The sequence below is a fragment of the Schistocerca nitens genome, chromosome 2 (assembly GCF_023898315.1).
Source record: "Schistocerca nitens isolate TAMUIC-IGC-003100 chromosome 2, iqSchNite1.1, whole genome shotgun sequence".
Lineage (NCBI taxonomy): Eukaryota > Metazoa > Arthropoda > Insecta > Orthoptera > Acrididae > Schistocerca > Schistocerca nitens.
The window spans coordinates 949,303,226-949,319,144 of NC_064615.1; the positions used below are offsets into that span (position 1 = coordinate 949,303,226).

The 15,919-nt window shown below is 43.5% G+C and overlaps 1 protein-coding gene across 3 annotated transcripts in view; it reads left to right on the plus strand.

Annotated features, from left to right (window-relative positions):
• LOC126237274 (neither inactivation nor afterpotential protein C) overlaps positions 1-15,919 on the plus strand; it is a 383,219-nt gene that overhangs the window by 107,727 nt on the left and 259,573 nt on the right. For all 3 annotated transcript variants that reach the window (XM_049947204.1, XM_049947206.1, XM_049947205.1), the window contains exon 6: positions 12,245-12,396. In XM_049947204.1, coding sequence (XP_049803161.1) covers positions 12,245-12,396 — 152 coding nt within the window. The remainder of the gene's footprint in view (positions 1-12,244; positions 12,397-15,919) is intronic.

Below are 15,919 nucleotides of genomic sequence, written 5' to 3' on the forward strand. Positions count from 1 at the left end.
TTTCTTTTGCCGCGTTTCATCGCAAGTCGTCCACAGCTCTAGCGCTAGTACTAGATCACACAAGTTTGTTGCTAGGAGGTCTAAGACGTTACCTTCTCGAGTTGGTTCTTTAATTATCTGCTCGAAGTAATTTACGGAAAAGACATTCCGACTAATGTCACATGAATCCCTGTCTCTGGCACCAGTTTTGACAGCATTTATCTCTCAGTCTATACCTGGCAAGTTGAAGTCACCCCCTATCACAACGGCTTCATCAGAAAAATTACTAATGGGCAGGCGGTCTATAAAATCATCAGATTAGCATTTTTGACTCACCTTTAGTGCTGAACTTCACCCAAAATAATTCATATTCGGAAACCGTTTTAATCTCGCTAGACATTTTCTACAAGTTTCCGATGACGTTAGCCGTATACGAGCATTGAAATAAATGAATGGTAACAGGTGAAAATTAGTGCCACACCTGAGCTCGGCCGGCCGAAGTGGCCGTGCGGTTAAAGGCGCTGCAGTCTGGAACCGCAAGACCGCTACGGTCGCAGGTTCGAATCCTGCCTCGGGCATGGATGTTTGTGATGTCCTTAGGTTAGTTAGGTTTAACTAGTTCTAAGTTCTAGGGGACTAATGACCTCAGAAGTTGAGTCCCATAGTGCTCAGAGCCATTTGAACCATTTTTGAACCTGAGCTCGAACCCGGATATCCTGCTAACGTGAGGTTTCCCATAACTGCTTTTATTATTATTTTTTTACTTTAAGGGATAGTTGACCGGTGGAGGCCCGTGGGGCAAAATGAGCAGGGGTCGTAACTCGAGGCCTGACCACACTGTCCCCCTGCTTCAGCCATCTGAGCACGCTTTCTATGTCATCCAAATTCTCAGCCTGTTACACGCTTCTAGCGTAGCGTCACCTACCCGTCAACCCTTTACTCGCCATTTCAGATTAACGCAAGAGTGCACCCGCACTGAAAGAATGGAATCGTCGCACCATATTGATACGATGAAGCGCCAAAGAAACTGGTAAAGGCATCAGTAACCAACTAAGGACTTATGTAAACAGGCGGAATACGGCACTGCAATAGGCAACGCCTGTATAAGATAACAAGTGTCTGGTGCAGTTGTAAGATTGGTTACTACTGCTACAGTGGCAGATTATCAAGTTTTAAGTGAGCTTGGAGGTGGTGCTATAGTCGGTGCACGAGCGATGGGACACAGCATCACCGAGGTTGCGATTACGTGGAGATTTTCCCGTACGACTATTTCACGAGTGCACCGTGAATATCAGGAATCCGGTAAAACATCAAAGCTCCGACGTCGCTGCGGCCGGAAAAAGATCCTGCAACAACGGGACCAACGACGACCGAAGAGAATCGTTCAGCGTAACAGAAGCGCAACCCTTCCGCAAACTGCTGCATATTTCAGTGCTGGGCCATCAACAAATGTCAGCTTGCGAACCGTTCAACGAAACATCATCGATATGGACTTTCGGAGCCGAAGGCCACTCGGGTATCCTTGATGACTGCACGACACAAAGATTTATGCCTCTCCTGGACCCACCGACACCCACATTGGACTGTTAATGACTGGAAACATGTTGCCTGGTCAGACGAGTCTCGTTTCAGATTGTGTCGAGCGGATGGAGGTGTACGGGTATGGAGACAACCTCACGAATCCATGAACCCTGCACGTCAGCAGGGGACTCTTCAAGCTAGTGGAGGCTTTGTATTGGTGAGGGGCGTGTGTAGTTGGAGTGATATGGGACCCCTGATACATCTGGATACGGCTCTGACAGGTGACACGTACGTAAGCAACCTGTCTAATCACCTGCATTCATTCATGTCCATTGTGCATTCCGACGAACTTCGGAAATTCCAGCAGGACAATGTGACACCCCAAACGTCCAGAATTCTACAGAGTGGCTCCAGGAACACTCTTCTGAGTTAAACACTTCTGCTGGCCACCAAACTCCGCAGACATGAACATTATTGAGAATATCTGGGACGTCTTGCAACGTGCTGTTCCTAAGAGACCTCCACCCCCTCGTACTCTAACGGATTTATGGATCGTCTTGCAGGATTCATAGTGTCAGTTCCCTCCAGCACTACTGCAGACATTGGTCGAGTCCATGCCACGTCGTTTTGCAGCACTTCTGCGTGCTCGCGGGGGCCCTACACGATATTAGGCAGCTGTACCAGTTTCTTTGGCTCTTAAGTGTATATACGTATTCAGACTTGCCACAAAGAACAGACAGCACCTTAAAAATTAAATTTGTCGCAGTTTTCAACGAATGGAAAAAATGTTATGGATATAGGTTGTTTTTGGTGTAGATTCCAAGACTTCAATAAAAATTGGTGAGTTCCCATCTGAAAATAAAAGGCTGACCCTCCCATGGGAGTAGATCGAAGTCTGTTAGGCAATGGTGAACTTTAGCAGAGACAGATGACCCCTTGGAAAATACTAACATTTCATCTGGGAAATCTTTTTTGTTCGACGTGTATTTTTCTAGATGTTTAGCAGTTCCAGGCTAAAACAAATATCCTGTATAAATCATGAGTGACAAATAATCAGAAAAGAATCCAGTGTATTACATTGGACATCGTATGTTCAACAGAAACGAAAGTACCGTTAAATGAGCTCCAAAGATGCGCTATAGAACAGATAATGCTCTTACAGAATGTAAGTGATGTACCAGTCAATGTCAGCAGCGGAAGTGGATTGTTCGGGCATTACACAGTTGCCTGAAAGAAACTATCAATGGTCGAAAGACATCAGGGGAAGCGGAACGGCTCATAGTATTTTCATTTAGTGTAATGAATGACATTTTATATTTTGTTTATTTAATCGTATGGCTAGTGCCCCCGTCGGGCAGACCGTACGCCGGGTATCGGTCTTTCAATTTGACGCCACTTCGGCGACCTGCAGTCGATGAGGATGATAGGATGATGATGAGGACAGCACAACACCCAGTCCCTGGGCGGGGAAAATTCCCCAACCCAGCCGGGAATCGAAACCGGGCCCAGAGGGTTGACAATCCGTCACGCTGACCATTCAGCTACCGGGAGCGGACACATTTTCTATTAGGGGTGGCTTAATGCGATATAATCCTCATAACAAAGAGGAAAAAACTATAATGGGGGTGACGATTAACGCTTAGATCGTGTGACATCGTTTAAACATTACGACCGGATCTGAAATGGAAGAGACACATAATCTCAGTAATAAAGAACGCGAGTGGATTTATTTGAATGGTTCTGGGAAACTGTGGTACGTATGTAAGGGAAACCATGTAGAATACGCTAATGCTATTATTTCTAAGGCGTAGGAATCCATCGTTTGGTGTCCTTATGAAGTAGGCGCCACAGCGGAAATCGAACGACCTGCTACGATCGTGACAAATCGAAACGGCCAATATGAAACTTTAACAGAAACGGCTAGTAAACATAAATGTGTATTTACCGAAATCGCGATCTGTGTGGCTAAACAAATCAATTCACAGGCCAGGCAGAGATTCTTACTCTTTCTGCAGGTTTCATGGTGTCAATTCCCTCTAGCACTACATCAGACATTCAATTGGGTCAAATAGCTCTAAGCACTATGGGACTTAGCACCTGAGGTCATCAGTCCCCTAGACTTAGAACTACTTAAACCTAACTAACCGAAGGACATCACACACATCCATGCCCGAGGCAGGATTCGAATCTGCGACCGTAGCAGTAGCGCGGTTCCGGACTGAAGCGCCTCGAACCGCTCGGCTACAGCGGCCGGCTACTTCATACATTAGTCAAGTCCATGCCACGTCGTGTTGATGCATTTCTACGTGCTCGCGCGGGTCCTATACGATATTAGGGTGGTGTACCAGTTTCTTTGGCTCTTCGTGGTATATATGAAGTAGAAGGAAGAAAATAGAGTAAATATCCACAGTACAAAGGAAACAGGAATACAGTCAAAGAATAAAGCGATTTTAGGAAGAGACAAAAGAAGAAGGGAAAAAAAGTAAAAAGAATGATCGTGTTGCCTAATAATAACATTTGTGCCGGTTAACAAACAGCTCAACAGGAAACACGGCTGCTTCCGACCATAGAATATTACCGAAAACATGGAACCAGTCTTCATACGACACAAGCATCATCTCCCAAATTTCAGCTGATGATCACAGTCTTCCGGCGATAATTCCTGCTAGTTATGTGGTTTCCATGGGAGAAAATTCAACTCTTTTCTCAGAAAAATTATGATTGTGAGTCGGGGTAACCACCTTCGTGAGATGTCTTTGAGAATTCTGAGGACTTCGAGTGAACATTCCCTAACCCACTTGCACATTTTCCTCTGTCCTGAATTTTGAGGCTCTACTGCTTATCGTAACATCTGATACAGAACCTGTGCCCATTAGCTTCGAGTGGCAGTTCCTAATGGTCTTTGCATCTACCGAGACACGAGGTCTTTTCACACTTTGCCACCATCTCTGTACTTGTACCACGGATTGCCATACATTGTACCGGGATGACAGCTGATACCACTTACGCAAGGTCAGACGTTGCGCTGTGGCCTGGTACTAATATCTGCAGTGACATAAATGAAATAGAATGTAATAAATCATATCACTCAAAGGAATAAAATGTTTTTGTTTCATGAAAACTAGTTAAGTATCAAACAAAGCTATAAACAATTTTCAATAGGGAGTTAATTCCCTCCCACCATGCAGCCCACATAATTATTACGTAATTGATGTTCAAGAGTCACAATATCGTACTAAATCTCATAATGTACTATTTATCAGATGACATGCATGCTTCTTGCAACTAATTATAGAGAACAGCATAAAACATCAACGTCATATTAAAAGGCTGCATCGTATAGTGCCTGAACGATTATCAACGTTAATTGCTGAGAATATGTCTTTCAGAATTTCTTTCGCCCTTTTCTTACACAGGCTGATACTGGTGATAAATTTTTCAATGCTTTAAGCGTCCCCGAAAGCAATGTGGAATTACAGACTTTGGGGATAACGGGTCAAGTTGAGTGAATCGAGTTAATTAATTGACATTTTCAATACGTTTACAATTTCAGGTGATGTTTTAATTAGTTGTACACTATTCCTATATTGTTAGGCAAGTCACCCGTAACAAGTTCACGGAAATACTTAGCACAAGTAGTTGGGTACTGTTTCACGAATATAATGATCATTTCCATATTAATTTCATACGTTGGCATAAATCGCTACATTCAAGTAGCGCCAGTCCATACTATAGCCATTTACATCCGACAGACGTTTATCTTCCCTCTCAAAGCCAGTAAAACCAGTTTGCTTATGATCTAGATGCACACCAAACAAAGGAGTTCGACTTCATATACGTCCCCGATTTTTTGTTGCAGGGACAGATATGTGGCGTAGCACGAGGTCTAGGATGATCATTGCCAATATTCGGAACATTCTATTCTTGCACGACATCATGACGACATAGGATCCATGTGTTGTGATTATTTCAGCCATTCCGAATTTTGAAGAAGATCCGTCGTTGGCAGAATTTGCATTAAATTTAATGCAATTTTAATTATAAATAAATGAAATCGCTAAGTAAGTTCAGTAACGCTGTCTTACGTAGTAGAGGAAACTGACGAGTATTTTGGTTTGGTGAACATTAAGTACATACGTACACGGTACGTCAACTATCAAAAGTGGCCTCGGTGGCCGAGCGGTTCTAGGCGCTACAGTCTGGAACCGCTCGACCGCTAAGTTCTAGGGGACTGATGACCTCAGAAGTTAAGTCCCATAGTGCTCAGAGCCATTTGAACCATAACATAACATAGCTGATACCAAAAAAGCTCGATCTTCCTTCCAAAGAAGGATCCTATTATACAGCTGTTCAATACAAGCAGTTCACACAGTATTATATAATCCTATCGATTTCACGTTCACTTTATGCAAACTTATGATCGGAATTACGAAGGGTAGTCGTAATGTTTTAATTATCACATCGATTAAATGAAGTTACATCATTAATTTTTTATTTGCAGGGTACTTTGGAAAGATAATAAAGAACAGGTTAATCAGGAAACGAAGCGTACTGGTGGGTTTGCCCATTGAAAAATAAAATAGCCTTCAAAACACCTTTTTTATTTCTGAGCAGCTCCAGCTCCCTGTTCACATGTCCCCACATCTCACCTCAAAAGAAATATTAAAAATTAAAGCATCAGGGTCAAATTCAGATTTTTCCCAATAGGATTAAGCTTAGAGTAGCAGTATTCAATTAATTAAAATCAGGATAACATTCACATCCAAGAAACACGAAATCTAGAAGATAATGTGCAATTTGTCTCTGAAAAATAACTTAACACAATATTCCATTAACTTACGCACATTAAAATTCTTATTTGAACAGACTTAAGCAAAGAATTGCATAACCGCCCAAGTCGACATAGTTTGCCGCAAAACAAGACAACAAAGTAAAGATTACAAATGATCTGAACTCTGTATTTGAAATGGCCATATAGTGGTAAGGAAAACGCTAACAACGGCCTGTTCCTATGAACAATATATGTGGTATACACAGGCATACCTTTTTATAATGAAACTGTTTTCACAAGCTACCCTCAACAGCTCAGATCGGGGTCCATTCAGGACAGCAGAATTAACGAGTGTGGTTACACCAACAGAAATCGCTAAACTTAGCTTCAGCCCAAAACTGTGCAAATCTCACTCAGTTACAATTTAAGACGCCAACCGAGCTAACAAGCCTTTTGGCTGCTACAATGATCTGCACGGGTCGGGCCGACTGAGAGGCAGATACCTCCCCATGAACTCAGCTATGGGACTGGATACGTTGCGCAATGCACTGAACAACATGAATAAATGAGTCCTGAGTATTGGTGCTTACAAAAATCATTAATGGTTCAGTGAATAGAAGCGGTTTCATCTAACTACTGGATTAAAAATTATTTCACAGTTTGATCCTAATTTATTACATTTACTCCTTACAACACATGCATAAAAAAGAAAGAAATAATTTTGCATTAGCATGGGTAATATAATACATGTAAAAGAAAAAGAACTACCAGTTATGAGCATTGAAGCAGATTGAAACAAGAAGTAGATTGATTGGGCAAAGCCCACAAGGGACAAGTGAGATGGGAGTAACCTCACCTCAACAGATCATGCCAGAAAAGGCATGACTACGAATGAGTGCGTAGTGATTGGACCGATCTTTTCGGAAAGACGTGTCAAACCTACATGCAAATAATAAACCGTGCTACGAATACCTGACGAGATATTAAATCAGAGTAACTACTCAAGTTTGAAAGCAATTCACACGAGTAGTCTGTGCCAGATATTCTTACCATAGTTGTCCCTTGGATATTCGAGTCCCGCATATGGACAGTCCTGCAGCCAAGCACTACCCACCAACCGCTGTGTGATGGGCTGACACTCAAAAATGCAAATCTGCCGTCTGCCACGTCTCCAGTGTCAGAGTGTCCTCCTCTATGTCCCTGTCCAAAGTTTCCTTTCCTGCACGTCTCCAAAACCTGATCGTCCTCTTCCACGTATCTATCCAGCGCGCAACTAAAATTCTATCTTTCTTCTCCAGTCTGCACAAAACCCACGCAAAAGATACCTCACCAATAAGAAGGCTTCGACAAGCATGGCCAACGACATTTTTAAAACAGCTGTTCAACCTCCCCCACACACCCCCTAACCCCCCACACCCCCACCCCCAATCTAGCAAAACTTTTACAAGTTGTCATATGATCTGCCTTCCTGAGTGCACAATTTTGAGAAAACTGTGTTCCACACTCCCACTTCTCAGATATGCTTTTACCTTGCCCAGTGGGCTGTTTTCCCGTGTGTGAAATGTTTATAAAATGGCGTCCTTAGCTCCCACTCACAGACAGTTCTTAGATCACAAAATGAGTTGCCTTCCCACCTTGCAGGAAAGAGAAATTCTCACTCCAACTGGTGTGGCGCCCGGCTGTCGCACTTCTGCTGCACGAGCGGAGGAGGAAAACCTTTTAAAAATAAACGTCCACCGAGCTTCTCACGAAAAAGCAGAGATGAATGTCTCTCGACTAGTCCTACTAGCTAAAACATCCCACCAAGCTGTTCTTTGAGCAAAGAGGCCAACTTATGAATCAATTTATTCTGCACTGGTTGGACAGGCGATGAAGTTCATTATTCTGGTCTTTTTATCCAGAATCATGGACCGCAGAGTGAGTGGTGTGTGGGTCACGGTTCGTGAACTCTTGACCGCACACATCTTGCCAGCGCTGCGGCAAACAATACGGTACCTGTGGACTCCCACCTGGCGGACAGTGCTTCTTAGGTAGCGATCTATTTCTCCAAGCTGCCTCATCCTTAGATCTGGCCTATTCTTCCCAGGGAGTTCTGGAAGCTTGTCGCCAGCGGCTCTTGCCCCCTCCTATCGTGTGTCCCATTCAAGATTCTGTTATATTCGTACAAGACAACAAATGCAGGGCATGTAATAACTACACAGACAGACAATCACTGATATAGCCCATATTATCAGCATCATACATTCATCTGTCGATAGAACCATCTTACGGATTACGATAAACTAAGTCCATAGCACTCATACATAAGAATTTCAGTTCACCACTTGACTGACGTGTTTCAGCACATTTTAGTAGAAAACGTACCACGAGATTCACCAGTGAAGTAGGTGTAATAAAAGCCCTGTCGTACATCAAAAACGGTAAATGAGGAACGCCTCATAACATTGCACACACCGTCTTTAGCGATTGGTTCATTTGGCTCTGAGCACTGTGGGACTTAACAGCTGACGTCATCAGTCGCCTAGAACTTAGAACTACTTTAGCCTCACTAACCTAAGAACATCACACACATTTATGCCCGAGGCAGGATTCGAACCTGCGACCGTAGCGGTCGCGCGGTTCCAGACTGTAGCGCCTAGAACCGCTCGGCCACCCCGGCTGGCCTTTAGCCATTCCCGGGATATAAACAATTCACGAGCTCCCTCTGATGCACGGCACTGAAGCAGTGGATCGTTAGGCTGTCAGCTTGTTGACAATTACACTGAGGCGACGAATGTCACTAATACCGTGTCGGGTCTCCTTTTTCCCTGCGTAGTGCAGCAACTCGACTTGGTGTGGACTTAACAAGTAGTTGGAAGTCGCATGCAGAAACACTGACCCATGCTTCCTCCATAACAGTCGATTACTGCGAAAGTGATCCCGGAACAACATTTTGGGCACTACCCGACCTACGGATTATGTCCTATGAATGTTCGATGTGATTCATGTCGAGCGATCTGGGTGGCTAAATCATTCACTCACATTGTCCAGAATGTTCTTCAAGCCAGTAGCGTACAACTGTGGCCCGGTGACACAGCGCATTGTCATCTATAAAAATTCCATTACCATTACCAGTCAACGATCGGTTCAGATCGACCAGAAGACCCCTTCCATTCCACGTAGACACAGCCCACACAGTTATCGAGCCACGACCAACTCCCAGAGTGCCTTGTTGATAACTTGGGTCCGTAGCTTCATTGGGTCTGCGCCATATTCGAAACCTACCATCAACTCCTAACAACCGAAATCGGGATTCACAAGACCAGGCAACAGCTTTCGTCTAGGTTCCAAGCGATATGGTCGCGAGCCCAGGAGAGACGCTGCTGGCAATGTCGTGTCGTTAGAGAAGGCACTCGCGTCTGTCGTTTGCTGTCATAGCCGAATGAAGCCAAATTTCGCTGAACTGTCCTAACGGATAATTCGTACGTCCCACATTGATCTCTGCGGTTATCTCATGCAGTGTTGCTTGTCTGTTAGCACTGACAACTTTTCGCAAAAGCCGATGCTCTCGCTCGTCGAGTGAAGACCGTCCGCCACAGCGTTGTCCGTGTGAGAGGCAATGCCTAAAATTCGCTATTTCGGCACGCTCTTGACGCTGTGGATCTCGCGATATTGTATTCCCTAAAGATTTCCGGAATGGAATGTCCCAGGCGCCTAACTCCAACTACTATTCCCTGTTCACAGTCTGTTAATTACCTTCGTGCGGCCGTATTCACGTCGGAAACCTTTTCACATGGATCACATAGGTACAAATGACTGCTCCACCAATGCACGGCCCTTTTATCCCTCGTGAACGCGATACTACTGCCATATGTATATGTGTACGATTGGAGGAAACCAGAGATAATAGCCATCTACCGCACTCCTGCGGAATCGATAAATCAATATCGTCGTTAATCACGGCTCACACATCTGCAGTACTGGAACACACTGAAATTCCCTTGCCACGCCTATGGAGGATCCAATACAAATTGTTTTAGCTCTTCTAACCGAGCGTTATGGTACTGTGGCGGGGATTTCAATGTGACCAGGACTGCTGAATTTGATTCTACAAACAAACACAAAAACAAATAATAAATCACGTAACTTGTTTTTTTCTTCGAGCTGATAATTAAAAGGGAAAGCAGAAAGGTGGGAGGAGTATATAGAGGGTCTATACAAGGACGATGTTCTTGAGGACAATATTACGGAAATGAAAGAGGAGGTAGATGAAGATGAAATGGGAGATGTGATACTGCGTGAAGAGTTTGACAGAGCACTGAAAGACCTGAGTCGAAACAAGGCATCCGGAGTAGACAACATTCCATTAGGACTACTGACGGCCTTGGGAGAGCCAGTCCTGACGAAACTCTACCATCTGGTGAGCAAGATGTATGAGACAGGCGAAATACCCTCATACTTCAACAAGAATATAATAATTCCAATCCCAAAGAAAGCAGGTGTTGACAGGTGTGAAATTTTCCGAACTATCAGTTTAATAAGCCACGGCTGCAAAGTGCTAACATGAATTCCTCACAGACGAATGGAAAAACTGGTAAAAGCCGACCTCGGGGAAGATCAATTTGGATTCCCTACGACTTATCTTAGAAGATAGATTAAGGAAAGGCAAACCTATGTTTCTAGCGTTTGTAGACTTAGAGAAAGCTTTTGACAATCTTGACTGGAATACTCTCTTTCAAATTCTGAAGGTGGCAGGCGTAAAATACAGGGAGCGGAAGGCTATTTACAATTTGTACAGAAACCTGATGGCAGTTATAAGAGTCGAGGGGCATGAAAGGGAAGCGGTGGTTGGGAAGGGAGTGAGAAAGGGTTGTAGCCTATTTCCGATGTTATTCAATCTGTGTATTGAGCAAGTAGTAAAGAACAAAAGAAAAATTCGGAGTAGGTATTAAAATCCATGGAGAAGAAACAAAAACATTAAAGGTTCGCCGATGACATTGTAATTCTGTCAGAGATAGCAAAGGACTTGGAAGAGTAGTTGAGCGGAATGGACAGTGTCTTGAAAGGAGGATATAAGATGAACATCAACAAAAGCAAAACGAGGATAATGGAATGTAGTCGAATTAAATCTGGTGATGCTGAGGGAATTAGATTAGGAAATTAGACGCTTAAAATAGTAAATGTGTTTTGCTATTTGGGCATAACTGATGATGGTCGAAGTAGAGAGGATATAAAATGTAGACTGGAATTGCAAGGAAAGCGTTTCTGAAGAAGAGAAATTTGTTAACATTTAAGTGTCAGGAAGTCGTTTCTGAAGGTATTTGTGTGGAGTGTAGCCATGTATGGAAGTGAAACGTGGGCGATAAATAGTTTAGACAAGAAGAGAGGAGAAGCTTTCGAAATTTGGTGCTACAGAAGAATGTAGATGATTAGATGGGTAGATCACATAACTAATGAAGAGGTATTGAATAGAATTGGGGAGAAGGGATATTTGTGGCACAACTTGACTAGAAGAAGGGATCGGTTGGTAGGACATATTCTGAAGCACCAAGGGATCACTAATATAGTACTGGAGGGCAGCGTGGAGGGTAAAAATCGTAGAGGGAGACCAAGAGGTGAATACACTAGATTCAGAAGAATGTAGGTTGCAGTAGGAACTGGGAGATGAAGGAGCTTGCACAGGATAGAGTAGCATGGAGAGCTGCATCAAACCAGTCTCTGGGTGAAGACCACAACAACAATTAAAACCTTATGACTTCGCCTCATATTGGTGATTAAAACACAAAGCATGCATTTTCATCCTCATTGCCAAGACGATGCCTTTCAATGAAACTAGGTAAACTAAGATTCAAAGGCACCACAACCGAATTTGTCTCGGGCGATTTAGGGAAACCTTGGCAAACCTAAATATAGGTGGTCGGTTGGGGATCTGAACCGCCGCCGAACAGAATGCGAGTGCTGCGTGCTGACCACGACTGCTGTGTGTGCCTGCAGGGAGCTGGAGTCTCCGACGGGCCGCAGGAACTCCTGCCTGGGCTCGCCGTGCTGGATGGCGCCGGAGCTGATCAGCAGCTGCTCGGGGGTCGCCGCGTCGGAGGCCGGCGAGGAGGGCGGCTACGACAACAGGGTCGACGTCTGGGCCATCGGTGAGTCTCTGGCCACTGTGCAGCTGCAGAAAACTCTTGAGGCTCAAAATCAGAGCAGTACATGTGTCTCCAACAACACACGCTTCCTTTGCATGTCCACATAAACGTCTACCACGTACCCAACGAGAATAGACTTCACTCTGTTCTCAAACACTATCAGTAGATGATTCATGTTTCATTGTACATGTTTGCTTCGCCAGTCAGTTAGTTACATCTTCCGTGATTCAGATTTACATTTTGCTGCATGTGCTATGTACACTACTGGCCGTTAAAATTGCTACACCAAAGAGAAATGCAGATGATACACGGGTATTCATTGAACAAATATATTATACTAGAACTGACATGTGATTACATTTTCACGCAATTTGGGTGCATAGATCCTGAGAAATCAGTACGCAGAACAACCACCTCTAGTCGTAATAACGGCCTTGATACGCCTGGGCATTGAGTCAAATAGAGCTTGGATGGGGTGTACAGGTACAGCTGCCCATGCAGCTTCAACACGATACCACAGTTCATCAAGAGTAGTGACGCGTATTGTGACGAGCCAGTTGCTCGGCCACCATTGACCGGACGTTTCCAATTGGTGAGAGATCTGGAGAATGTGCTGGCCAGGGCAGCAGTCGAACATTTTCTGTATCCAGAAAGGCCCGTACAAGACCTGCAACATGCGGTCGTGCGTTATCCTGCTGAAATGTAGGGTTTCGCAGGGATCGAATGAAGGGTAAAACCACGGGTCGTAACACATCTGAAATGTAACGTTGTAATGTTGATGCATTAAGTTGTTCTAAAAGCGGTGCTGATATTCAAGATAATAAAAGCGGGTTAAAAGCTGTAAGCTATCTGGGGAAGTTATCCTTGCATTACTAAGCAACTGTTTCACCAGGTATCCAGTCTAGTTTACCAAATTGCCGACCAGACTAACATTAATTATAATCTTTTAATAGTCATCTTACGACAACCGGTGATATATATATATATATATATATATATATATATATATATATATATATATATATATATAATTTAAATAAAAAGAAATAAATCAGTTGATATTTAGACATTTATTTTAACATTGATCATTGTACCGTTAAAATTTCAGCATATTAAACTTGATTCAAAAATAAACTGGTGCCTTATTTGGGATTGTGAAAATGTGAGTTTGTAATTTTACGGAACACATCAAATATGGATCCAAGATTGGGAGACTGCATACAGCACTGCATTCATAAAATAACACACAAAGAATGTTGAAACATATGCAAGAGTAAATTAACCACAACCAACCGATTTAATTTTCACCCAAAGAATTTACACTCGTAGCGCAATCCTGTCCATCATGAAATTACCACTCACTGGTATACTAAATTCATACTAATTGTCTGTGAAATCTTCTCGAAAAGAATAGCTGTGGGCTACTTTGATGATTACACCATATGCTTCACGTGGTCAACTTGGTTTACACAAAGAGTGTAACTCCACAATAATTTTGAGAATTAAAATAAATTACATCGAAAAGAAAAACCTCAAACTGGTTACTATAGTCATACTATTAACCTGATGGGTCAAACAATTATATACGCACTTGGTACTGGTCTCACAAAGTACACTCCACATGGGTTGAACATAAAGAGATGTTGCTATATTGAAAAACATTGTCAAGACGAGACGTTATAATCTCACGCACTTTCGCATTTAAGATTGATGATCTTAGTTAGAGTTACGGATCATCAACACCTGGCTCCACTTTGCTTACAAAGTAGTGACCAAGCAAGTACTGGAAGATATTCTGAACTTCACACTGGAATTACACTGTGTTGCAATAACATAAGATATTTTAGATCCAAACCTGAAACAAAGGTGATTAAATTTTCAGTTAGGCTGAACTTAAGAAATCCATTATCCTACAGACTTAGCAGAGACACGCTTAACCAGAGATCTTATCACTTCAGATGTTCGCCGTAGACAGACTGCCGTGGACCCCTACCGAGGGTACCTCACAGATACAAGTGACCAGAGAGGCAGCTTCCTATACCAACATGACAAGGGACGGACAGGACCATACCAAGAATAGAAACCTCTTTGCTTTTAGAAAGCGTAGCTACCTGTTCCGACGTTGGTCCTACTGTTCTATAGCAGACTGGCTTGTCTGCTACCATCGAGCATGCAGCTAGAAATACATTTGCTCATTCATCCTTTCACACAAAAGGGAAGGGGGATGTCAGTATCTTATCATATACAGTATACAAAAGAAAGCGAATGTAGGTTTCGTGTGAGACTGTGTGACTTGAATTACATATAAACTGTGTTTTAAAGTGTAGTAGTGTGACAGATCGTTCTTGATTATGTGTAAAAGTAACACGTTCCACTGCTCAGTCTCCTCCCAGATGGAGTCTGAAACACCACAGTAAATTTAGAAGTGACACGTATGCCATAAATGACAACAGATTTAAGAAATTAACATGAAAGGAATCCAACAGAGACCTTTCAACGTCGCCAAACACGAATGCGACCATCATGATGCTGTAAACAGAACCTGGATTCATCGAAAAAAGTGACGCTTTGCCATTCGTGCGCCCAGGTTCTTCGTTGAGTACAGCATCGCAGGCGCTCCTGTCTGTGATGCAGCGTCAAGGGTAACCGTAGCCATGGTCTCCGAGCTCATAATCCATGCTGCTGCAAACGTCGTCGATGGTTGTTGTCTTGCAACCGTCCCCATCTGTTGACTGAGGGACCGAGACGTGGCTGCACGATCTGTGACAGCTACGCGGATAAGATGCTTGTCGACTGCTAGTGATACGAGGCCTTTGGGATCCAGCACGGCGTTCCGTATTACCATCCTGAACCCATCGATTTCATGTTCTGCTAACAGTCATTGGATCTCGACCAACGCGAGCAGCAATGTCGCGATACGATAAACCGCAATCGCGATAGGCTACAATCCGACCTGTGTCAAAGTCGGAAACGTGATGGTACGCATTGCTCCTCCTTACACGAAGCATCACAACAACGTTTCACCAGGAAACGCCGGTCAACTGCTGTTTGTGTATCAGAAATCGGTTGGAAACTTCCCTCATGTCAGCACGTTGTAAGTGTCGCCACCGGCGCCAACCTTGTGTGAATGCTCTGAAAAGCTTATCATTTGCATATCACAGCATCTTCTTCCTGTCGGTTAAATTTCGCGTCTGTAGCACGTCATCTTCGTGGTGTAGCAATTTTAATGGCCAGTAGTGTATTATGGTGCATCCAACAGATCTGTGTGTGTATGTGTGTGGGTGAGTGCGTTTGTATTTGTGGTGACCCTTCTAAGGGTCGTCTCTATTGTTTCGGCAGATATTTCCAATTTCGTTTTTGCAGTGTGTAGATGGACTCAACCAAAACAAACACAGCTCATCACGTCTTTCATGTGACTCCCACTGTCGACGGAAAGCGTCGGTTTGTTTTCCGTTACAAACAAAATATTTTTAAAGTAGAATTTTACATTGCCATTCAATAGAGCGCTCCCAAATAAGGCTAGCGT